This window comes from Rhagoletis pomonella, unplaced genomic scaffold (genome assembly GCF_013731165.1).
Source record: "Rhagoletis pomonella isolate Grant_MI unplaced genomic scaffold, Rhpom_1.0 Rhpom_scaffold_00001, whole genome shotgun sequence".
Classification (NCBI taxonomy): domain Eukaryota; kingdom Metazoa; phylum Arthropoda; class Insecta; order Diptera; family Tephritidae; genus Rhagoletis; species Rhagoletis pomonella.
Genome location: NW_023458555.1, coordinates 24,444,867 through 24,472,040, shown reverse-complemented (window position 1 = coordinate 24,472,040; position 27,174 = coordinate 24,444,867). Strand labels below are relative to the sequence as shown.

General features: G+C 35.9%; 1 protein-coding gene across 1 annotated transcript; it reads left to right on the top strand.

The window, feature by feature from the left end:
• Positions 1 to 242: 242 nt before the first annotated feature.
• Positions 243 to 26,754, top strand: LOC118741509 (esterase B1-like). The gene is made up of 5 exons (XM_036473512.1): positions 243 to 1,199; positions 21,085 to 21,397; positions 21,499 to 21,649; positions 23,205 to 23,938; positions 25,479 to 26,754. Exons 1-5 carry the CDS (start codon positions 1,153 to 1,155, stop codon positions 26,211 to 26,213), a joined length of 1,980 nt encoding a protein of 659 aa, XP_036329405.1. The 5' UTR covers positions 243 to 1,152; the 3' UTR covers positions 26,214 to 26,754.
• The last annotated feature ends 420 nt before the right edge of the window (positions 26,755 to 27,174 follow it).

The following is a 27,174-nucleotide window of genomic DNA, read 5'->3' as shown; positions in this document are numbered from 1 at the left end:
AACGCTACAATCACGTTTGCCTTTCATTTGCACAATCACAGTTGGGGAGGTGAAGGGGCACATATTAGTGGCTTTCCTACGTAGCAGCGATGTTGTCGTGCCCACTGTCATTATTCTTTTATAGCCGGCTTTGTTGATGGTGGCTGCAGTCAAAGCAGCAGCAGCAGCAGCAGCAGCAACGGCGTCAGAATAAAATCAAGTAGTTGTGAAGAGAGTATTTGTATTGGCATTGGTCACGCTGTAGATGTGGTTTGTCAGTCAGTCAGACGGTGGGTCGGTTGGTTGGTTGTTTGTGAATTCATATCAACATATTTCCATACATATGCATTCATTTTGGCGCTTACTGCTCAACGACCATGTACATATGTACTTACTAAGTAGTAGACGACTGAGGCGCTAGCTTATGCCGCCTTGTTTGCGCTGTACAATTCTCAGTTGGCGAACAACCCTTGTGCATAACGGATAGGCAACACGGCAGACGACATGCGACCGGCATAAACGAAGCAAGCGAAAAAAAGTGAATTAAGTAAAAAATTTAAAGAATTGTGGTGTAGAAAAATTCAATAAATAATAAATAAGCCTCCAGGACGATTGTGGCGCGCGTGCAAAATAAAATTATCCCTCCAAAAAGAGAGAAAAAAAAACAAGCAATAAGCGGCAACAAGTGCTGTAAAATTGCGCGTTGAAACGTATACCGACACATACACACACTTGCGCATGCATAATTCACTTGCAGACATACATACACGCATACAGACATAAGTACTAAGTTAGATCCTGCGATCGATTTTTAAAGGACACACGCAGCAGCAGCAGCAGCACCGAAGCGCGATAAATTGGAATTTGTTGAAGTGTAAAAAATTAAGTTAAATTTAAGTGTGCTCGCAATAAAGTGCTGATGTAGGGGAAACTCACTTTGGTGGCAATTTTCTGCATTATATAAGCGATTATTACAAGAAGAAGATCGAAGAACCGCGAAATCGTTTTGGTTAAAATTGCTGCGCTCGATAATTCTACTTAAAAAATAATTTTCATTTGCGTACTGCGAATTGATTGAAATCTAAATAAATAAAAATCTGATCTGAGTTTTTGCTTGTAACAGCAAGGCTATTAACCTAAAGACGCGAAGTTAGCACTAATCATCAAATAAACATGTCATTCGATATTCCTTTTGGCGATCAAATGCGCATTGCGCTGAGGTAAGTTAAAAAAAAAAATACTCTATGTTATAGCATAGACAGACGGTAACGTTAATCCGGATTAAGGGCGCAGCTGCTCTGATAAAAATTTTAACTTGACAGACTGCAGTATTGCGATTTAAGTGAGCCGTAAGGTCGTAGGTTCGAATCTCACGGCAAGAATTTTTTTTTACAATTTTAATAATTTTTTTATATAATCATAGTTGTGTCCTTTTTAATAAAAGTAAACTCTAAAAATTTAAATTAACTTGAAATAACTATGAGAAATAACATAAAACTATAAGGAAAGTAAATATAATAAAATATACCTATATATTAAAAACTAAAAATAAAATCAAATAAAAAATTTAATTTAAAGAATTGCTCAGAGTGGGAATCGGGCCTGGGTGCTAGTGAATTGTACTACAAAGTTCTGACCACTTGGCCTCCACGGACGCCAAACTCGCTTGCTTTGTTTGCTAACTTCTTTTCTCAGGGAACGTAGAATACTGAAAACTTGTAAAACTAGCCTACAACGAGAAAAGGGTGTGCCTGGATATTGAAGGGACCTTAAATAATGTCCAAACGGAGGCGATAAGTAAGGCACTCTCTGTGCGCGGCATTCAGCGTCCTATGATGGCATGGATTGACTCCATGCTCGAGAGCAGAATAATCAACGGCACCAAAGGTAAGGGATCCGTGAGCAGGAAAACCACCAGGGGCAAGGAGGTATACTATCCTCTCTCCTCTGGCGCCTGGTGGTGAACGAAATTCTTGAAATTTTTAAAAGCAATAGAATAAGGGTGGTCGCTTACGCCGACGATTTAGTTATACTCATCACTGGCAAATTCCTATCAACGATAAGTGAACTAATGGAGAGTGCACTAGGTGATATCTCTAAGTGGGCCAACGAGGACAGAACTGGTATTGTTTACAAGGAAAATAAAAGTACCCACTTTTTCTCTGCCGAAATAAGGGGAATATACGTTGAAAGGCAAACTACCTTGGAATTATTGGAATTTAGTGGACAGAGCCAAAAACTCTAGCAGCATATTACACTTGCAAAAGGACCTTTGGGGACTATCACCGTACGTCACATATCGGATGTTCACTACAGTGATTAGACCAATTGCAACCGCTGGGTTCTTGGTATAGTGGAGAGCTCTAGACAAAGGGAATAACAAGAAAATAATAGGAAAGGTGCAAAGACTCGTATGCCTTGGCATATCCGGAGCAGTGAGTAGCGCACCTCAGGAAGGCCTTAACATTATATTTTATCTGCGACCGCTGGATATTTTCATCCATGGTACGGCCGCAAAGAGCGATCTGAGGCTCAGAGAAGCCAAAAAGTCAGCACTGATTACACTACGTCTGTTTGGCACTTCAATACCAAGAATACCCAGTAGGTTCCCGACTAGAGAATAATGGGATGCAAGACTACCAGTAGCAGAGGGAGGTATATCCATCTAAACTGACGGTTCAAAGATGGAACAAGGAACCGGAGTCGCTGTCTACTCGAAGAGCCTACAGATCAACCGGTCTTCGCCTACCGAACGACTGCAGTGTCTTCTAAGCGGATATCTACGCTATAGAGAGGGCGGCTGGTCTTTTACTTAGTAGTACAGCTCCAGAAGACAAAGCCACTATTTTTATCGACAGTCAGACAGAACTGAAGGCAATAGGATCTATGTAGAATAGGAAATCGGGAATTGTGGATGTCGCACCACGATGGCGTCACTGAGCCGCATCAACGTGTCTCTATGCTGGGTTCCGGGACATAGCAATATTGAAGGGAATCAGAGATGCCAATAGTAGAAGCAGATATTTACACGTACTATCACCGTTTAGTGATCACGTTAGGAAAATTAATGAGTGGCTGTGACTAATGATCTGTGGAACAAACGGGAAGACTGCGAGACGACAAGATTATTATGGCCGCGGCTGAGTTAGTAAACATATTGAAACTCAATCGATCTGCAGTAAGAGTCCTTACCGGCGTCATCAGAGGACACTATGCTATAGCACCAATGCTCCAACGGTGGTGACTACCAACGAGTACTCTCTGCAGAGGCTGCCATGTTGAGGATGTAGGAAGAGTCAACTGACCTTTATCTGTGTCGATGTCCAGGTCTACAGACGAAGCGACTTAAGTACTTGGATTCACGTTTTTTAACAGTTTGGTCGAAGTAGCAGAGGGTAACTCTTGGATCTCCTCGGCTTCATCAGGGCTAGTAATTCAGTAAAATAATGACTTAAAGGTACTCTTTCGATATAGGCACGTGTCTCCTGCTGGTACTCACTAAACGAGGACACTTGCAATGGACAATTCTGTCTCCGAGTGAGAGTATGGACTATTCCACATACATCCTCCTAACCTAACCTAAGTTATTTAATTTTGATTGGATTCCTATCTCAATTAGTGTTGTGAATACACAACCGATGACGAGGTAGATTTCCACCCAAGCTTTACATGTTCTATGCACTTTTCGCTCTGTGAAATTTTGTTAAGTGCTGTTATCGAAAATTCCCCTCTATCTGCATAAGGTTTAGATTTAACTCTGGGACTCTCTTCGGATCAACTGCACTTAATTCCTGAGAGCATTCTCAATTAACGAGTTGATCCGCATTAATGCTGCCGTCTGCCTTTGCTTTTTAGCATTCAAATACCTATAAGTAGCGCAAGCGCGAAGAAATTATAAAAAGGTTGATAAGAATACTGTTAGTGATGCCGATATTGATAACTGAATATGTATTTTTAAATATACTGATAATACATACATACATACATATGTAGATACGTATCTCTAAAATATGTACAAGTATTATCACTGTTTAACTTCTTATAAGTTCGACAAATATATCAGTAAAATATTTTGGTGTTAAAGACTTAGAATAAAGGAAGCTAAAAATATTTCTCCCAACACATGATTTGGTAACTATAACTAAATATTTAATGTACCTAACTACAATCAAATCATGTGTTGAGATAATTTTTTTCTGTGTGTAATGAGAAATGTCAGCAACGATTCCGATGAAACAATTAGATAATGAGCAATATCTAATATTTAATCTAATATCTAAATTTAATAATCCATTTCGAGGCTAGAAAGTTCACTTTGTGTAGTGTCAACTACACTGAGAAAAAGGATTAGTTTCGACAACTAAAGATATTTAGCTCCCGAATTTTGACAATATTTGGGAACTGTTACCAAGGATTGGGAACTATTACCATCGATTGGTAATTATAACTAAATATATTAAAGCTTCTAATATTCATCTAGGTTGTAACAAATCGTTAATTTAGTTGAAGGGTTTGGTTAATACTAATAAATATTTATTTGAAGCATATTTCTACAAATTCCATTCAACTTAACGTATGGTTCATAAAAGGATGTTATTAAGCTCTGCTAATGCAGATAAGCTTTCTTCCAACACGTGGTTTAGTCATAGTTACCAAATCTTAGTTGAGGCAACCACGATTTGGTTTGAGAGTGGAACATATTCATGCTTGTGAGCCACCCCTAAAGAATGCTGAGCGCTCTCTGAGCACATACGAAGAGCGCCAGCTGAGCAATGCACACAGTCCCACTTATTGAATCGTTTGAATGCGCTAGTATGCCGACCATTGCATTATGCGTGGAAATCATTGCTCCGCTACCGCTGTTCGTATATGGGTGAAACACGCCACACATGGGACCACATCCCAGAGCGCTCAGTAAGCTATGGCATGTCGATCGCTGCGCCATGTGTGCTATGACATGCCCATACTTGTTTGTCTCAGTTTCAGTTTTGCTATCATCGCGAGTTGTTTCGGTGCGCGCATAGTTTAAAGTTTAATTAAAAATATAAAGTTTGATTCCAACCGGGGTTTTTCAGTTTATATATAATTCATGTGAATTATAATTTGAAAGTGTCAATTTAGCTAAGGAAAAAGCAAAGCAGTATACTTCCAGCAGATATTGACCTGGGTTTTCGCACGACTGTTCCTGTTTCATCGTTGTTTTTTTAGGAAATTCTTACCAACATATACATATGTATTATTTACTTTAGTAACTGACTTATGTAAATATGTACGGATTTTTATGCTTAATATATGCAAATAAAGGAAGAAAGTAAACACAACAAACATCGAGTAAATTTTTATTTGTGTCAAACTGAAACTTTTTTCCTAATAATAAACGGTTAGCTGATTCAAGTCTACAGCAAGCTCACAAAATTAATTGAAAACTTGTATCAACCAAAGCATTGTTTATATTTGCTCAACAATGATTTTATTCAACTAACAATATTGTCCAATCAAGGTAGTCGTTTTGTAATTATTAACAAATATACATTTGTCCCAACTAGAAGTCTTAAGTAAATTGCAGACTTTCGTGAACTATATATTTATTTCGCCATATCCAACTATGCCACTTGATCACTATAACCAAATCTTGGTTATTATAACTAAACCTTTTTCTGGGTGTACTTTGCTAACGCTAAAGGGCATTTGCCCAAAATTTGGTGCAAATCGTATCCAAATCGTGTGAATTCACAAATATTTACATTTATGCCAATCACGACAAAATTTTTTTTTACAAATCTCTCAATAGAACTTCGCTGTATTGTACGAATTAAAAAAATAAATTCATTATTCATGTTTCCATATTTTCGATAGAAAGTGCTCCTTCCTGATTGTTTTTGGGCCCATGATTTTTAAGTCCGGGGCCAGAGTATTCTCTCGACGTGCCTGGTCCAGTGTGTCCACCCCCCCCAATATCATGGCATGTAAGCCAATTAGGCAGCGGCCCTTAAGAGCCCTCAAAAGGAAGAACATTGCTTTTGTAATGAAATTTCCTAGCAGCGATGTGCGTTAGCCTTCCAAGCAAGGCTGTATATTTCCTCGCTACCTCGTCAGAGTTGCAATAATCCTCGATAGCTTTGTTTCCGGTCACCCAAATTAGTTAATTTTGACATTGAGCTGCTTCGCTTCAAAGTCTACGAGATTCAGTGAGCGACTTTTGTTTATGATTAAATCTAAGAATTCCAGGGCTGTCAGTAGGTATACTAGTGAGGTTCCTTGATATCTTCAGGATGGCCAAAACTTCTGCTCTATTTACACAATAGTTGTCAATTTTTGATTAAAGAAAAAAAAAACATTCGAGCAGTTTTCGGGCAAATTGGTAATAAAAAAAAATTTCAAATTTTTTCAACAATTTTTTGTCTTTAAATGTTTATTATTTGTTGAATTTATATATAATAAATTTGTACACGGTAATATTTCTATTGCTCCAAAGCATCTACGTATGTCCCAAAAATGAAAGTTATATCTGCAAATCATAAGTTGCTAGAGCACTTTAAAGGCTCAAAATTTACGCCAAAAGAAGCCAATATTTACAGAAACCGAATTGGTTACTAATGAAAATCAATCTGACGATAGACTTGGAATTTTATCTTTGCAACGCCTTACTTTTCTTTGAAATTGCTTCAACAAGCATTTTAGTGAAGTTTTAAAAATTACAGCTACAACATTTGAGCATAGGCTCCATATCGAAACGTAAGACGTATTCTACATTAAAAGCATACTCAAGGCTATACCGATAAATATATACATAATAAAAAAAATAAATGTACGAATCTTACAAAATATGTATAGTACCTATTAAGGTAGTAGAAAACAATTAAAAACAAAATTAAATATTATCGTATTTATCAATGCATGAAAGCAAGAAATAAGGGTTTGTTTAGATTGCTCATACTTTCGAGCGTTGAAGTAAAACTTACGCTAATTTTAAAATTATTATAAGCAGTGTGCTACATATCAATGTCCCGCGCATTCTAAGCACACGTGTCTGATCGCAATCAAAATATAAATAAAAAATAAACTAATTTCAAAATAGTAGTATTCCTTTAAATAGTGAAATAGTTGTGTTCGCCTTTATTTGGGTTATACTAATAAATTTGTATACGTTTCTGGTGCTCAATTCCTCAAATACTTATTTTATTTATGCCTGAACCACAATTATTCAAAGTACGCATGCCATTAGGGCGGGTCGAAAATCTAATTTTTGTCAAATTCCTTGGTAGTAGTCAAAATATATTGTATCATGAAGTCAACAACAAACCTGCAAAGTGACACACAGCACATTAGTCGAATAAGACCAATTGTTGTTAAAAATTCTGGGTTACGCAAACGCAACAAATAAACCCAAATATCAATTCTCTCGGCCCTTTAGCTTATCGTTAATATCCGGCTTGTCTTATTTCAATAAAATTTTTATTGTTCTCTTGATAATTGCACGGGCCCATAGGCAAAAGATATAAAGAACAGCATTTTGAATTTAGGTCTCTGGTTCCAAATGCTCTAAGTTTTTTTTAACATTACCTATAGTTTGCGAATTTTTTTAAATTTTTGTAAAACAATTTCGGTAGCTCTAATATAAAAGCCATTATTTTTCATCACCGTTGAAAATTTTTTTTTATGCAAATGAGTATGGAAACGCCGTCAAACGCCTTTTATTTTCGCCCATACAAAATCGACCCAGCCTAATGTCCATCATTCGCCGATGCTCCAACAGCCAGCATCTCGCCGACATTTGCTGATAGCAAGTAATAAAGTGCAAAATTGTAATAAAACATGTCAGCACTAATCAATTTTTGTTTACATAGCGAACAGTAGTTCTGGCATGCATGTAAAAGAAATTATCGTTTAATTTTGCTGAGTCGCTATTTTACTATTAAGGCCAATTTAGAGATGCAAAGAATTTCAAGCATAATAAAAGAGAATACACAGCGTGTAAAGAATAGCATCTTTGCGACAGTAAAAATGTTTCAATTGGCTTCTTCAAGCACGATAATGCTGAATACAATGACATCCATTCATAAATACATATCTACAAATATTTATATCGTCGTTTAAAGTACAAAACCGCGTATCAACCAAATGCAAAACGGCGTATAAGAGGTTGCAAATATTGGAATGTGCTCTCATGGTTTGCTAGCCGCAGGCGTCCTTTGACACAAAGCTCTTCAGAATAGACACGTTTTTTCTAAAAACGCTGTCCATATTGGAGTTATCAGTGTCGAAATAGAGAAAGTACCGTAGGACATTAACTATCCTCCAATTTATACTTGGGACAGGTTGTTCAATGTCTGGTTGTCACTACCTTCCAGTTAACCGTGAAACACATAAACAAAAAATACCACGTAAACACATAACTGCGGTATCCGTGTGTCCACTTACTAGTTTTTAATATTTTAGAGGCATAATAGCAATTAGCGCGAGCCAATTAAGAATGTTAATATATTAACCAACGAGATAGTGGTTCGAGTCGATGTTTGACCGTCGGAATGTGCGTACGCGTTAAACATTGGAATTGTGACCAAATGTCGGTGACTGCCTCGAGGCTTGAGGGAGCTTTTTTGAATTGAAAGTTGATCAGTCTCAGTCCGTTATCAGACATTCCGTCTTGAAATTTTTCGGGATCACAATGCACGATTTTGCTATCGTGGCGAAGGAAGATCCTAAAAACTCTCGACTTGATTCGGGTTGTAGCGAGACAGTCGTCTACCAAGGTGAACGACCATATACCGCGATGGAGTCTCACGCGTAGTCTTTTGTACATCTGCAATGGTCAACAGGAAAAACCACCGCACAACCTATTTCGGGGGGTATGATTTCTCAGATTAGCTCGCTTCCGAATGGCTGTTCAGTTACTTATTCGGTTAAACTCTCGAAATGGTCAGCGGCAAGAACCGAACGCAGAATTATCATTTTTTGCCACTGCGTGGTGAACGGTTATCAAAAGGCCGGGCATATGCTGCGTTGCGAAGTGTATATGCTACGTTAGCATTTCTAATAGAAAATTTATTCGCATAATAAACATGGGCTCTGCATTTCGAACCAAATCAACCGCTGTGGTTTAAAAAGGTGCAATTAATCTTTTGATGTGACGTGATTAATTAATTTAAATTACTCTCAATGGTGAGAAAGGCGTGTTGACGTTTGACTTATGATATAGCAAACTTATGTCATACTTAAATCGAAAGTACTTCACCCACTGCGTTATGAGTAACAGCAGAGGTAATCAAAAGTCGTAATCAATCAACAATATTATTGCTTTAGTATCAAATTATCTTTTTTTGGGGTAGTTTTCGCAAATTTACTGTACCGTGTTTGATATGGATTTTTTGAACAAATAAAATGGTTATTATCTTGAAAGTATTTTACTATTGACTCAAGGAACATATGTATGTATTTGTTATAAGACCAAGTGACTCATGTGACCCGTAACAGATTTTTTTTTTTCAGATCAAATGGCGGTTTTTACTGGCGTACCAAATAAAAAGCGAGCCGTTTCTTGTGAGACTAAGAGCAAAAGAAATTACTTACTTTATTAAAAACTGTTGTCATCAGCATAAATATAGAACCCAAATGAATTGTAGGGACCAGCAATGGGGCGTAATCGGGAAAATGTAAAATTTAGTAAAAGAAAAATATTTGAATAATAACACTGGTCAACAAAATTGCACTTTTGGACTGATGAAATTGATTTTTACTAATTTGACGTCGCTGGCCTTGATCAAACATTGCCGCGGTACTTGACGTCATCTTCTCGCAAAATTTTTGTTTATCTGACCGATAGCGCTCAGAAAGAAGAAAGTTCCACTTTTATTATATTGAAATATAGGCAAGTAAAAATAACTGAGAAGCATCTTGATTGACATTATAGATTAACCATAGTGAAGATTATTCACACTCGATGGAACTAGTTGCAGAAGATAGTGCTGTCCTTCAGAAACTAAATCACTTCACCAGCCGTACGACTTCCTTTTGATGTCAATCACAGCATCGAAATTGCTTTCTTTTGCCCTGATATTCTTCCTGACACTTATACTAGTAATGCAAGCGGTATCAGATTCGAAACTATCCTAGTAGCCTCTTTTTTAAGTTCGTCCTGTAAGCACACTCGTCTGTGAAAAGCTGCGAACGAAATACTCTGCCATACACAATGTTCCCTAGAGTATGTTCAAGAAACAAGGCTTGCGGAACTTCAGCCGAATTTTATACCAGCACTCTTCCTTTGAGGATAACCCTCTCAAGAATCTTTCTCAAGAGCTCCAGAAGGCATATGACAAAAAAGACCTGGGTTGGAATGGGTCCCAAGAAGGTGTGCTTAAAATTTCCCCATTCGATAATGAGAATTTTTGTTCACTGTGGATATACAGCTTACTGACCTGCCACCTTATTTTCCTCGTCAATAAGTTGCTACTGACAGTGAAGTAAATCATTTTTTTAAGCTTTTACTTTCGCTTCGGGAAGTGTTGAAAACTACTACGCTCGCACCCTTCTTACTAACGAATAACTAGCCAGAGGCATCGCTAATTATAATTTTTGATGGAGAAGTTATTATTTTTTAATCAAACCGACATAAAGTCAGTTAATTTGTTTTATCAAAATACCACAGACACTCATTTATTCAAGTCCCTGTGCATACATATTTAGTATATACGTACATATGTAAGTACATGCACTTCCGTTCATTCAGTGGTTTCCATCGCTTCACGCAACCATTTCAGAACATTTATTATTTAACAGCGTAACGAAATACAGTCCAGCAAATGAAAGAGGCACACTGTAATTAGTTTATAATACACCTGCACTAATGCATGTACGCGCACCTACAAGTATATGTATATGTGCATACAAATGTCTGTATTGTGTTAGGTGATTTGAATAGTAAGAGCAAATTTCAAATGTGTCCTGTGGCTACATACACTTAAAGCTTAACGCCATTTGAACTTTGAACTATGGTCAGCTACGTATTGCATGACTAATGTACAAATAAATTTTGTCGCAAATCAATCACAATTGCACCTACATACATACTACGTATGTACATTAGGGTGCATGATTCTCCATAAAAAAACAAAATCGGTACTATTTTCTTAACGAAATTATAAATTTACTATATTCTGATGATCGTATTCATAAAAAATAAAGTAGGTTTTAAGAGATTTATAAATTGACGTTTTCATACAAATTTGAATTTCTAAAGCTTTTATAAAGCTACTTTATTTTTTATGAATAAAGCATTAAGACTTCTGCCAAATTAGCGCGGAAAAATTTTAGAATTTCTTTAAGCTCGACCGACTCCAAACATCTCTTTATTTTTATTCCGTTGTTAAAATGTTTAAACATTTTATGCACACCATTTAAGCTCGCACTCTTCTATCAACTGAGGTGATTTTTTTTTGAAAAAATCTTTATAAAGTAATTTCATTTATAAAAAATTATTTTTGTACGTATGTATTTTCAAATCGTACGTAAATCTTAATATTTTTCCGAAAAAATTTTTCAGTTGCCTTAAGATGTAATCAATTTTATAATTCGCGTGGTGAGGCACCCTAATTCACCTCGAAAAGTACATAATGGTGTGAGTAATTGGACTGTACCATCAATACATTATGGTTACATATATTCGTAGCGTTTCAATTTGCACTTTAATGCATGTTCGATAAGCCAAAATACGATAGGTGAAGCTGCGTGTGAACGTTTTGTTAATTAAAGGGATTTTCTAATGGATCGGAAAAACTATAATGTCACCCGCTAAAATTGGTTACGTTTGACTAAAAAATAACTATGCAAATGAGTTTGGCCGCCGTAGCCAAGTAATTTGCGGTGCGCACTATAAATCTATAGCACTCAGGTTAGATTACTGGTCCGATTATCAGCGGTCGCCTCTCTACAGTCATTAGAAAACCTTTGAGTGCTAGGGAAATCTCCCTTTATGTATTTCGCTGAGGTGGCAATATTGAGATATGTTATAAAAAAATTTACAATTTAACAGCGCTCTCACGAGAAAAAGAGTTTCGTATGATAGTATACGTAGTAACCGTAAATTATTTTTGATAAAAAGTATCTCCCCATGACCTTACAATAGTACTACCAATTTAGCAAGACTAAATGAAGTAATGGCGTGTTGGTAATTGCATGACATAAATAATGACTTTCACCCCACCACTGATTAAAATTTACAATTTAGATATTTTTCTCCTGTAAATTACCAAGTATTTGTGTGCACACAAAGGGGAGGGATCTATATTTTTACGCCGACTCCCAACGGCGATTGGCAGAAATATACTCGGAGATTTGCCAACTTTTTTATTTTTTTGATGCTGGGTTCAACCGGGCTTAAACCCAGGCCCTGCGGAGTGGTAGGGCGCACTGCTAACCAGTGGGTATGTACATTAAGCTGTGCCGAAAATTAAAAAATTTTAAAGACATCCTGAGTCTAAAGTAGGTATTTTTGCAAGGTAATTTCGAAAAATTATAATGTTTTTGCCCGAACATAGGGGTCTCTAGTTAACAGTCTTCGTATTTTCAGCATTTACTGTCGAATGATAAAGTATAATATATCGAAGTTGTTGTCTGGAGGAGACAATTTTTTTTAGTTCCAAAATTCGTGGGCCGCAAGTACCCCATTCTAGTGTGTACTTACCCGCCAAAAATCAGTTCTTACCACGCCAACTTACCACCCTAAATTCATTAATTTAATATTCGCCAAAAATCATTAAACTTTTGCTAAGCAAGTATTTCGATTCGAAGGCGATTTTGATTAATTTTTTCCCCCGAATCGATGGATCACCTTTTGTAATGTTTCACCATATCTCTGGCATTAACAGTCGCTTCTTAAAGTATGATATTTCCCTGTTTTTTCTTGAGGAAACCATTTCTTGTTCCAAAGTTCAGTGACCTCAAATACCGCTTTCTAGCACTTATCCACCAGATCTCAGTTCTTATCACGGTGACGTACAAACCTAATGTTATAACATTAAAGCTCACCAAACATTTTTCTTTACCAAATTGCCTTCCACAAATAAATTTAAGACTCAGGTGTGTATAGCGAGCTCTGTCTTTTCTTTTTTACTTGTAAGATGGTACGGTCAAATGTACATACATATTTGCGTGTGAATTCTCAATTATGTGCAAATTTGCAACATACACAGAAAAATAAAATAACAACGTTTGCATAACACTTGCATATTTTGATGCCTTTTAAATACAGCAGTCACGACAAACAATGTGCTTACCTTGGCATTTGCCGTTAAATAAAACAAAATAATGCAAATTCTAGGTAAAGCAAATTTGTTGAATTCGCCAAAAATTCAAGAGTTATTGGCGATTAGGCAAAATAGATGCTGCACCTATTCAAAAAAACAGCGTCTAATGTTGGTTTAGCAAAGAAATATCTGTGATGCATAGAATTAAGTGGACAACGTTTTTAAAATATCTATACAAATATTATCAGATACGAGCAGTTATGCATATTTTTATCGCAAAACATCGATCAGTAGCTCTTAGCGAAGGTAAATACGTTTTTCTTTCCTCCGTTTTGTATGCAAATATGTTCATATTTGTGTACATCTAAGCAAACTTGAATTGAGCCCGAGTTATAAAGAATAAAAAAAAACTCAAATTTAATTTTTTAAGCAATAAATCAATATGGTTAAAAATTATGAATTCTTCGGCAGAGCCTTTTACCAGAGATTTTTTTACATCAAAATAAATACATATCGTCAGCTGAAATGCAAAAAGACGTAACAAACATCGTCGCTGAAATTCAAAAAGTCGTCACTGATAAAAAATTCAAAATTCAATTTTTGATTGATATGATGGGTATCATCGAATTACAACTCCCACATCATTTAATGATAAAAAATATTTTAGTCACGATTTTTTATTCATTTCAGTTAAAATGTTGTTACGTCTTTTTGCATTTCAAGTGACGATATTTAGTTATAGCCCAACACTTGGGCGCACATTGCTTTACAAATACTGATAGTTTTCCTTCTTGCAACTGAAAGTATGGCAATATTTAAAGTGTATTACAAAAAACTGCTCAATCTCACCAAATAAAACACCTAGTCATAAAAAAAAAAAAATATTTTAAATAAGTTCTTGAAAGGCCCAGATTTTTCTAAGCATAGCTTTATAGGGATTTAAACAAGAATTGCTATCGTAGAATTTTAAATCCCTAATTTACTGCTCTTTACTATGTAAATCACCTTCAAAATAGCTTTGGACAACCTTGAGCACGTTACATATAAATATATAAAGTCCTTTTCATTAGCTTTAAAACACCCTTAAAAGAAGTCTCTACCATGAGTAGCCCCCGAGATATAACGATATGAAGATGTACATGATTGGTCAGAATCGCGAAAAAATCCAAACTTTGACAAATATTTCCGAAGAAAAAATAAAATAAAAAAAAATCTCAAATATGTGCCAGCTTTATAGAACTCTTAAAAAATGTAAAGCCTATCGAAAGTTGAACACCAAATTTGGTGTCTGATATGAAAAAGATGCCTCATATATGTAAACATGTTTGCATGTAGATTACAAAAAAAAAAATATTTTTAATAAAAAGTATATATATAAAAACAGATGTAGAAAACATATCCACTTGACAGTGACATTGACATTTCATGTTTCTTATTGTAGAACTGTATAAAGTGTATCAAAAAAAAATAATTAAAATAAATCAAGTACACATATCTAACCTGTTTTTAAACATTCAGGAATCCAGTTAAAATATATGTTTGTATATCTGTTTGTATTCATTAAAATCAAATACGAGAAGCGTTGACAATCAGACAGCAAATTTGCATCAGACAATATAAATTGCATTGCATTAATTCAACGCTAACAGCCGGCCCAATAACAACATCCAATTCTCAGCTCCATGCAAAACTTATTTAGGTGTGAGCAAGCAAAGATAATATCTACATTATCTACATACTATGTATGCGCATATGCCGGTAGATTTAAATGCAACAGATGTTAAACGTCTCCGACATAGAAATTGTTGTTGCTTAATGAGTAGAAAGTCGTGACATGAATAAAACTATTTTAACAAATTGTAGCCCACATAAGTATGTAAAGTATAAGCCCTTTGTTTTTTACTTGGAAATCTTAGATTGCTGGGATCAGATTTTTCTTAAGTGCGATTATACTTTAGCAACCTCCTTGTGTAAGTCTTTTAATTTTATATCACTAAACCTTACGAAAATTTACCTAGTCTAGGTCAACTTCAATAACGAAGTTTAAGGTGAAATCACTTCAACTAACTGAAGATTTTTCTCGGACCCTAGGTAGCTCACTACAATCAAGTGTCGCATTAAAAGAGCCACCATTCAGATATACTTCGAAGTGAAGTATTTAGGTGCAAACTTAGATAGCGAAGTTATATGAATCAAAAGACCCCTAAAGTCTTTACAACGATCCAGTAATGTCAACAGGCTTGTGGTATGAAGTGTGAGGCAAAGAAGTGTCTTGCGGATTTACGCCTCTTTGGAAAGGCCCATCATCAGCTATGCATGTGATGAAGTGGTGGACTACACTCACAATCCATATCGTGGGGAATCTGATAATCAAAGCTAAAGGAAATATTGCCGAAAGCTATGTACTCGTATATAACTTACCTTAATGTATTTATCCACATCCGGGTCGAAGCACTCGGGCCCTAATAAAATGGGTACGTAAAAATCTATTTGCATGTGAAACCTTTTTCCATAAAAAAAAAGTATTGAATAGCAGATTTTGGAACATTCGTACAACTCAGCAGCACAACCGCTGATTACTGGGCCTTGCAAAGGATGGATCAATGTTGCAAACAAATTTACTAAGAAAGAAAGTTGCAACAATTTTTATTTTTTCCAGTTTAAATTTTTTATTTTTTGTATCAATTTCACATGGCACGCTTTGATTTAGAAAAAAAAAAACAGCTTTTGACACTTTCGTTGTTGTTTTTTGCTCTAATGATACTACCATTTGATATGCCTTGACTGATACTAAAAGAAAGGCAAGATACTTTTGATAAATTTTTTGATTATTTTTTTTAGAGCAACAACATTTAGGTGTATTTTTTTTGTTGCTTCTGGTATGCAATATTTCGATGCATCCATCGAAAAAATATCGATGAATTTCTTGACTTGCATCGCTAAGATAAATGTGGTGCCACATACAGTGATGCCAAATATAGTCAAAAAGAAGTATGTAACAGAGTTGCTTTTTGGCAAGTAAAGACGAAATAAAATTTTTTCCTTTAGAAAAATTCGATTTGATCCGTATTTCAGCACCACAAATTTTGATATCAAAAATTTACCTCTTAGCAGCTAAAACTCGAAACTCGAAGTTTCGAATATCGAATTTACCCATCCCTCATGCTGGGCCCTTTTGCTGAATTGTTAAGCCTTTCGTTTGCTGGTTTTATAGCTGAACCATATTGTTGGGCGAAGTGTTTATTGACACTTGGAGTTAATACGCTGATTGCATCACCCAGTGAAAAGCAGTAAGCTTGTTAATCTATAGCCACCATATACATACATACACATATACATATATGTATAGCCACCGTATCTAGACCAGTGCATTTAAACGATTGCAGTGCAGAAAATAACAGTGTAAAACTGTTTAACGGTGAACCATAAACTTTTAGGATCATAAAACGGGCCTGAACCCCTTCTATCAGAGTACACTGCATAAAAATCTCGTCGCATTTACAAGACCACTAAATAATCAAAACAACAACAAATAATTTGGCATCTTAAAATTATTTAAATTGCAAAAACAATGTATGCTATTTCTTATTTTTTGCAAAAATTTTAAAGCAAATTTTTTATTTATTTTATATATACAAAAACACCAAGCCGGTAGTAATTATATAATTTACAAACCTATCCCATACATTTGTTTACAATCAATAAAACTGAACGTGATAGCAATAAATTAGACATTAGAATAAGCAAACCTATAAAAAAAAAGATGTATTATTTACGGCAACGTGATGACGAATGGAAAATATCAGACATCGTACGGATTGATAAACCGTATTATAAAATTTGATAATTTTTTTCTCTGCTCTATCAAAGTAATTTATAGTGTTTTTTTTGCATTGCAGTACAGCGTTTAATTGGCCACTGCGTGTAAAATTTCACCGCCATTTGTTCTATGATTTGGTTTTTTTAACTAGGCATAATCAAAACGTCAATAAAAAATGTTCTTATATTTAGCAAAAATGCATGACCAAGTAATTTTGCTTGCGATAAGGTAGCATAACTAATTGCTCGCAAATTTATTTTACAATACTTAAAAAGTAATATTTTTCTGCGATATGCGAATGTTCATATGTCGAATTAAATTAAGGCTGTAGAGGCTAATATTAGTATTGATTAACAAGGAAAAAGATACATCAGACGATGAAAAGTGAAGCGAAAGAAGTGAGTACAAAGAGCATCAGATGATAGCAGGCAGGAATGCGACACGATTCGAACACTGTTTCTCTCAGTGATGAAAGTATAAATCTGGTGTCAGACATTGCAATCTTAAAGATACATATATGTGTAGGAAATACTTTTCAGCAGTTTTGATCGCTAAACCAAGGAACCCAAATCAAGCTCTCGACGACGAGGTTGAAACAAAAATAATTACGACTTACTTGAAACTTTTAGGACCAAACTCATGACTTGAATTGTAAAATGGGATTAACCGTGATATTAGTAGATAAATAAATTCTTTTATAAAAAACTCAATTTAGAATATAATTTGCCCTAAAGAATTTCATTAATTTTAACTCAAAACTTTTGTATTCCAAAACAATTTTCATTTATATCATCAATAATTTTTTCGAAAAAATTGTTTTGTTGAGTTTTTAAGCAACTTTATATATTTTTAATATTTTCCCAAACATTGTTTTCCCCAAAGAAATAATTTTTTTCATACATAAGGGTGGGTATATTTTTTATAATTCTGGCGAGCATTTAATTTTTTATTTTTACCTACATTATTTTTGCGTGAATAATTAGTACCCTACCGTTAATATTAAACAATTATTTATTTTAAAATTTTTATTTACAAAAATATAAAATTTTTTCCAAAACATAGGTAATTTTTGCTGCGATTTTTTGTTTATTTCCCTAAAAAACTGTTCAGTTAATTATATATTTTCATGAAAATTATTCTTACCCAAAATAGATTCTTAAATAACTATGTTTTGGTAAATATTTTTATAATTTTGATAACTTTTTTTCTAAAATTTATTAACAAATTGAAGTAAAAAGAATTGAATAAATGAATACGCGGCACAATCCAAGAAAAGAAAATTTAAAGCTACTAAAATAGCAAGACCCCAAAGGGGTTAAATCTAAAAACGTGTAAACTTCTAATTTACCTCCACAAACAAAACATACAATAAGTACAGGCATCCTCACTGGACACTGTCGATTAGAGAACATCTGCACAAGCTGGGAATCTGGTCAACAGATCTCTTTCCTCTCTGCGATTCACCATCTCACCTGCTTCTGGAGTGTGATGCCGTAGCGAGTCGAAAAATTAACGGCGTAGGCTCAATGTGGCCTGAGAGAGAGCACGTATGTATACTCCCTACACCTCTTTCAAATATCTATCTACCTAATATATTTTCGAAGAATATATATGAAAATTCTGCAACTAACTTTAGAGTCGACTTTATTTCGACTATGAATATGCCTCAGTATTTTTAATATATATATATTTTTTTTTAATATGATAACCCTACTGCCTTCAATTAGCAGAATAAAAATAGGACCGGTTTTTGTTTAGCATTAATTCGCTCAAATAAAATTTCTGTTTTGAAGATCATCTCAAAAATATGTCAATAATGTGTCTAATTAACACATTCACTCAACTCTATTGAAGATACATTTATGAACATTAGGGTGGCTCGCAATATTTCGGTAGTTCAATAATTTACATACGTTAAGTTGCAAAAGGTTGTGTAATTCTACTTTTCTTAGGAAACGTAAAGGAATCGATATATCCAAAACACTAAATCTCAGTTACGAAAAATAAAAAAGTAAACTAAAAACGCAGATTTGTCATAATTGAGCTGAAACAACTTAAATACACTATATTAAGCGAGATATAAAGCCCGCTGATTCCAAAAATTCTGAAATTCATCTTTAAGTATAGGACCGCAACGACTCAGACAATCCGTCTCGACAACATTCACGCTATTCTGCTTTGACCGTATGACTTTCCTCTGATTTTGCCCTGTTGTACTGGGGTATACACTCTCTATTATTTAAAAAAAATGCTTGCGTATTAATTGGTGTCCTCCAAACTACTAATATTACTCCATGAAATAACTAAAAACGGCAGTAACGCAAAATTTGCTTAATTTCACTTTTACATGGGAAATAAGATCAAAATCTGATTTTTGCTTTATTTCCGACAAAGTTTGGGGGGACTTTTAGTGGGTTAAAGTGTCAGACTGGCGGTTTTTTGGGGTAAGGATTTCGATGCTTCCTCCTCTGAAAGAAGAACCATCGTGGAACCTTAGCAAACGTGGCGTCTAGTAAGTAATTATTCTCAGTTATACAAACTTATATTGTAATATTACGTCGCCTATAGGCGTTGACAAGAAAATAATGTAGGCAAAGCCAACTTCTATGGCAGTGTTTTGATAAAAAATGCCTTTTAACATTACCCTTGCTCATTCCAAATTCTTTTGGTTTGTAAAGTTACATGAGGGATTTGGAATGTTGTCACTCTTTATATAGTGACATTACACCAAATAAAAAAATTTTGCTTCTGTCACTACACAAAGAGTGACATAATACAGACTTTTAAAATTGCAGCTATGCCACTTTGAACTATGTCACTGAACCGAGGACTTTATAGTAGCGCTTTAAAATTTCTAAAAAATGTTTTATAAGAGCCACCCTAATGAATGTTGAGTATATTATACGTACATATGTAGATATGTATGTACATATGAGTTTGCCTCAATCAGCGAATCCCCATATAATGTCAGTATTATTAGAATCAGCTTTGACCTTCTCAACTCGCATGCATTCAAATAAATTAATGATCAAGTTTAATGAATAGAAAATTTCTATGAAGTGTAACTTGTTTAATTATTCACATTATCAGCAAGTTGATGTACTATAAACTACCCTAACGAAAGCCGGAAAATTACCGCTTGAAAATAATTGCAAGTATATAGATTAGTTTTACAAGTGAATGTTTACAAAAATATTTCATTTTCAGTTGCGCATGTCTTCTCAGTAAGCAATGCAAAGCACAGATTATCACGCAGCAAGTCAATCGGCCAGTTAATCAGTAGCTTAGTCACTTAGTGACCGCATATATTGAAATATATGTATGTATGTATATACCTACTTGTGGCATTAAGCGACAGTTCATCACGTTCAAGCAATGTATTCCTTTAATTGCCACAATCGTAGAAGTGGCTTGGCGTTCTGAGTAGAAGCTGGAGCTCGCCTTTGCGCTGCGCTGCGCAATTTGCTTGAATTGCGATAAAGTACTTCGGCTTTTGATTATACAAACCGGACTTGTGTTTGGTTGATAGGTTTTCAATTGCAAAATATTTATTTTAAGCAAAGTATTTTATTTGCGTAGATATTCTCGCTGACGTAGGCAAAATAAAGAAACGGTAAGAAAACACTATGTAAATATTTACTTAAAAAATTTAATAAATGGATAAGTAAAGAACCTAGATTGCATAGAACCCCAGCATTATATTTATGCTCGCGGGAACAAGCACCCGCCCCCCCGCCCCCCCTCAATTATGCCGCTACTATAAACAAATACATATTTTCTCGGCGGTCAGCAGTTCATAATTCCAAGCAGATTACACTTGGCAGACACCCGGATAGAAAAAATCTTTATTGACAGCTGCACGCTTATCAGTTGACGGCAGAAGTTCGCTCCGGGTTCATTTGAACTTTAGAGTACGCAGGCAGGCAGGCATTGGCATACATTTTTATATCAAGCAGAAGAATTTTAATGCGCAAACATGTTGTTTTTCCATTAAAACAGTTTTCTATATTTTGCTGACTGTTTTTCTTTGTTTTTTCATTACAGTTATGTTAAATTCAAAACCAAGCAAAAGCGCATGCGCACAAATGAAAAAGTCATCACCGATACAGTTTATGGTAAAGTGAAGGGCGTAAAATGGCATTCCATATATGGTGGCTCTTACTACAGCTTCGAGGGTATACCATTTGCTAAGCCGCCAATTGGCCATTTACGATTTAGAGCGCCAGAAGAGCCAGAGCCTTGGACAGATGTACGCCGTTGCACGCGCGAACACCCGAAGCCATGTCAACACAATATCATACTGAAGCAAGTGCAGGGGCGAGAGGATTGTCTTTACTTGAATGTCTTCACTAAAGAAGTGAGTTTGTTTTTGTTTTTTTTTTTTGAGTATAATAATTCTTTAATATATGTTTCAGCTTACAGATGAGTTTTGTATAACCTTTCCTTTTGTATTTGCAGTTGCATCCCCAAAAACCCTTACCGGTGTTGGTTTGGATCTACGGTGGTGGTTTTCAAATGGGTGAAGCCTCTCGCGACATGTACAGTCCGGATTACTTTATGATGGAAAATGTTGTTTTAATTACAATCACTTATCGACTGGGTCCTTTGGGTAAGTAATTATCTAGAAAAAAATTATTTAGTAGACTTTAAAATAACTGAGTTAGCAACAATAACTATCGAAATAATTCCGCACGCTCGGAAAATGCATATTTAAAATTCTTAGCTTAGTTAGCAATGAAAACGAAAATTTAGTCGGTGTTTGGTAAAAAAAAATGTCTTAAGTTATTTTGCATGCAATTGAAGATATGATTTTAAGCTTATAAGGAAACATATAAATTATAAATAATTTTTTCTCGACTGGAACAAATGGTAGTCTGGTGGTCATAAAGCGGTCGGCTTAGGACTTCTCATTCGGTACCAACGAGATAAGTTTTGACCGCTTGTGTGAGATACTCGGTCGGAATTTTCATTGTAGAAAATTAATGACTCAGCACGGGTCTTTGTCCAAAATTGCCTTCAATTCGCTGTCTATAAACGTTGTCGTTAAAGCGGTTTTTGACGGTAGGATCGGAATTACCACTTTTAAAATGTCGGGCGAGTACTAACTAGTTGAAAATAATAGCGTTCAAATCTTTTAGAATATTGTAAGGTATGTCGTAGGGAATGTAAGATATGATTTGCAAAATTCGCGGGACAGTCAATTTGGGACCTCAACCAAAAAATACGGCAAATATAGTAAAGGAGTAGGCACTCAAAATGTTTCCTTTTTTAGAAAAAAACACTTCCGAGCTTCGTCTCTTTAAAATAATGGCCACCATATTTACCAGACATAAATCTTATAGATTTTCACACAAAGTCCATTCTCGAGGCCAAAGTATCAACTATCAATGCAGCCTATGAAGCATTCCCAGACAGACGCGATGTTATTATCCGCGCTAAAGGCGGCTACATCGTAGAGAAGACGAACCCAAGCCCCCAAGCGATGACGATGGAGTCAATGTCCCTCCGCCTGTATATGATAAGGCACGAGTAGCGATTACGCGGCTGAAAAACAACAAAGCTGCTGGAGCTGATGGCCTGCCAGCCGAGCTACTCAAGCATGGCGGCGAGAAGCTGATAAGGTGTATGCATTAACTTCTATTATGTAGAATATGATCAGATGAACGCATGCCCGACGAATCGAATTTAAGTGTGAATAGGATAGACTTGCACCATCTTATCTTCGATTTCAAAGCCGCTTTCAACAGCACGAAAAGAAGTTGCCCAGGCACTATACTTTACAATTACTGGCATAGCCGACGGCATCGACATTATTGGTCAAAAATAATGGCTAGGTCAGTTCTGCCTTCTCAGAAATAGATAGAGAAGTTAAGCGAATGCGTCTGGTAGTTAACGAGAACAAGAGAACAACACGAAGTACATTCCACCTTTCTTAATTGGTAGCAGATTTTTGTTTTAGACGACCTGTAGTAAACATCATGGCTTAAAAATTTTGACAGATATTTTAATCCTCTAACTGCCACTTTTTTAATTTGCGCCAGGTAGTAAAGGTGGATGGGTTAAAGTGTTTTATAAAAATATTAGATATTAATACAGAAGAGTGTTTAGAATTAAATATTTCATAAAAGAGAATCTAACTATTTACCACTTTCTTCACGTTTTAGGCTTCCTCGTCCTCGATGACCCCGAGTTGGATGTGCCCGGCAATGCCGGTCTCAAGGATCAAGTGATGGCACTACGTTGGGTGAAGCAAAACTGCCATTTCTTTGGTGGTGATGCCGACAATATAACAGTGTTTGGCGAAAGTGCAGGCGCTGCCTCAGCACACTACATGATGCTTACTGAACAAACGCGTGGCCTTTTTCACAAATGTGTACTCATGTCCGGCACTGCCCTAGCACCGTGGGCAAATGTACCACAACACAATTGGGCTTATCGTTTGGCTAAAGCTACTGGCTATCGTGGCGAAAATGTTGACAGCCAAGTATTGCAGCACCTGCAACACTGCAAGGCTAGCACTATGGTGAAAGTGTGTGAAGGCCTACTCACCACAGATGAGCGTCATCAACGACTGATGTTCAGTTTCGGTCCGACCGTGGAGGCATATAAGAGCAAACATTGTGTTTTACCACAATCGCCTGTGGAAATGATGCGTACCGCTTGGGGTAATGCGATACCATTGCTCATTGGTGGTAACAGTTCAGAGGGATTGCTAATGTTTAGCGAGGCACGTAAATATCCAGATTTAATGACAAAATTAAGTGAGGACGCAACATATTTGGTGCCGGATGATGCGAATGTGAGTGCGGATAAGCGAAGTGAATATGGAGAACGGCTGATGAGATTGCATTTTGGTGATAGTCAACCTAGTTGGGAAACGGTGTTGCAGTATGCGGATGTGAGTATAAGTATAAGTATGTTCGTAAACATATTTATGCGCTTAGTATAGTTGGCTAAAATCTTTTTTGAAAATAATTTACTAATCGAAAAATGTTAAAATTTTAAAATCGGAAAAGATATTTTAATACTATCAAACGGGAAACTCGTAGGTATATATTTTTACGGTAGTCGCTGTGGCTGAGCAGTTAGAGGTGCGTACTACCAATCTCAAGGACCTGCGTTTGACGATATCTAAATTAGAAAAACATTTTTCTCACTGCGTTCACAGGCAATGGCGCATCTCCGAATGTATTTATGAAAATCAAAATTAATAGTGATAGGCAAAATTTCGGGGTTACTTCGCCATTTTTGGGACTATTTCAGAATTTGCGATATTCTAGTAACTTTTTGGGGTTTTTTGAGACTACTTCGATGTATTCGGGATTTTCGGGATTCTCCTTACTATTTTTCGATTCTTTGGCATATTTCGGATTTTCGACACTACTTCGGGATTTTAAAGGACCTTTGGGAATATTTCGAGACTGAGACTATTTGGGGACTATTTCGGGATTTCCAAGAGTACACAAGGTTTCTATAAGTTTTGGGGTTCTCGGCACTACTTCGGGATTTTCCAGACTGCTTCGAGGTTTTTGGGATCTAGGAACTATTTCATTTTTTAAATATTGATAAATATATCGATAACAATTTCGATTATTACAACGATAACAATATCAATAAATATATCTAAAAAATACCGATAAATATATCGATAAATATAACGATTTAAAAGTTCATAAATTTATCGATATAAATATGTTAAACGAATAGTTCTCAAAACCATGAAATAGTCTCGGAAATATTTAAGTAGTCTCGAAAATCAGGAAATAGTCCTGATAATCTCAAAATAGTCCTAAGAATCTCGAAGTTAAAGGAGGTGAATTGAGGCGTGGTGAGTTTAGATGAGGTATGGTGAGTTTAGATGAGGTGTGGTGATAACGTGTGTGATGAGTTCAGTATTGGTGAATTTAGGTATGGTGGAGTCCGTGAGTTTAAAAGAGGTGTGGGGAGTTTGTGTGTGGTGAGTTGATTTGATGTGAGATGAAGTGAGTTTTGCTACTAAATACATTCTGTATTTGCAATAATAAAGTCTTAAAACTGCACATTTCTGCTTTTTTGACTTTCAGAGTCCGTAAGTATATAAATTTTTAAGTCTAGTCAATTAACACCAGGGCAATTTTTTAGAGAAATATGCTTAGAAAAATTTTTATCCTGGACGGTTTAAAAGTTATATCGTTTTTAAAGAAAAAAACATTATTTTTTAATATTATTTACATGGAAAATTTGTAATGCCCACGGACACCTTTTAAAATTGGAACACACATTCCGATTGCGAGAATTTTCTTCTCAGTAAATAGGCCCTTTTAAGGCCATAAATTCGTTAGGCTAATTTATTTGGATCACCCATTTTATTTAACACCTTTTCTCCGTTCTTCTTTCTCACTCAATTCCAATTGTTTACGATACTAAATTAATTTAAAAATTATCCACTAACATTCCAGATCTTCTCCTACAAATACTTTTGGCATGGCATTCAACGTACGTTACTCTCCCGCCTACACCACTCCAATGCGCCTACTTACCTCTATCGTTTCGATTTCGATTCCAAACACTTCAATTTTATGCGCATCATCACCTGTGGTCGCAACGTACGCGGCACCTGTCACGCCGACGATCTCTCCTATCTATTCTACAATGCGGGCGCCAAGAAACTAAAGCAACGCAGTGCCGAATTTCGCACCATACGTCGATTGACCACAATGCTGGTGCATTTTGCCGAATGCGGTAATCCTAATATACCTATGAATGAAGGCCATGACCATAGCTACCATTATCACCACCACCATCGGCAACAGTCGTCGCAAAAACAACAACAACAACAAGAACCAAAACAACCACTTCCCTTAAACAACCAAAACGGTAACAGTAATGCTAAACAAAATGGTGGCCAAGAGGAGGGAGACGTTGCAGGGCAGGAAGCTGGCGCACAGCAATATAGCCGGCAGAGTAGTTATGATGATAGTGTGAGCGATGGTGTAGAGTTGGCGTTGGAGGTGAACGGAGCATTGGTGGAAGGTGAAATGCCAGCGCAACAACTATGGCTGCCAGTTTCACGCGATGCGGATGTATTCAAATGTTTGAATATCTCCGATGAATTGGAGGTGATAGATCTGCCCGAAGCAGATAAATTGCGTGTATGGGATGAAGTGTACACAGACAGAGCGCTACTGTATTGAGTGAGCGCATATACAGAGGTAGATATGAGTATATGATTGAAGTTTTGGTTAGCCTGCTCATTTGCTAGGTGAGTGATTGGATGAGGGGTAACACTACAGCAGTTGACGCGGTTCAGCACAAAGTGTAGTGTAATTAGAGTTAGGGTTTTTGGTACGAGCGTTGTGTTGTGACGAAAAGTGTAACTTTTGCAAGTGATATTTACCGAGTATGCACAGGATGCAGAGCAATTTAAAAACTTTAATAGCACAAGTTAAGCTGCTATGAATATTCCACACTTTACTTTTTATTGCATGTTAGGCGGAGAAAATATTTACATTGTACATTCTTATGTACTATATGCATAAATAATACAGCTGATTCAATACACATTTTTATATCTGTAATTTTGTGCTGAAAGCAAAGCATATTTTAGTAGATAGTTGTTAAGTATTTTGTAAGCCATAAAAAATTAAATTTTTTATTTTGTATTGTATGTATGCTACACATATTGTTTGACGATATACGCATAAAAGTTATAACAATATTTTAATAAAAGTCTAAATTAAGAATAAACAATTTGTTTTGGATTCAATTTTACATGCAAGCCAAAGCGAAAAGTCCTGTGTGACCTTGTAACAAAGATCGAGGTGGATTGCAAGCAGGTGAGTACACAACGGGGGTATTTGCTGTTATTGAGGAGGCGTTTGACAACGCTACCTTTAAATCTATGTGCTCTGCGGTCAGAAGACACGGAGTGGACCAAACCAACATAAGTTAAATTCACTTCATGTTATCTAAAAAAATTTCTGACTGTGGGGGATGAAGCTAGCTAACCTTTGTATTATGGCAGAGGTTGGCAGAGAATGTCCTCAGAGCAGGGTGGTCTCAACCTTTCAGTGTTTAGAGGCGTAGGCCTTAGGCTTTGCCACCTCTGGATTTAACGATCAAAGAGGAGGCAATGAAACCGAAGTGCCTCCTGCA

Bases quoted from the DNA above. Each gene is read 5' to 3' on its own strand.
- LOC118741509 (XM_036473512.1), top strand. From the start codon at position 1,153: ATGTCATTCGATATTCCTTTTGGCGATCAAATGCGCATTGCGCTGAG. The intron at 1,200-21,084 runs GTAAGTTAAAAA...TTTTCATTACAG, and splicing joins CAAATGCGCATTGCGCTGAG to TTATGTTAAATTCAAAACCA. The intron at 21,398-21,498 runs GTGAGTTTGTTT...TTGTATTTGCAG, and splicing joins TGAATGTCTTCACTAAAGAA to TTGCATCCCCAAAAACCCTT.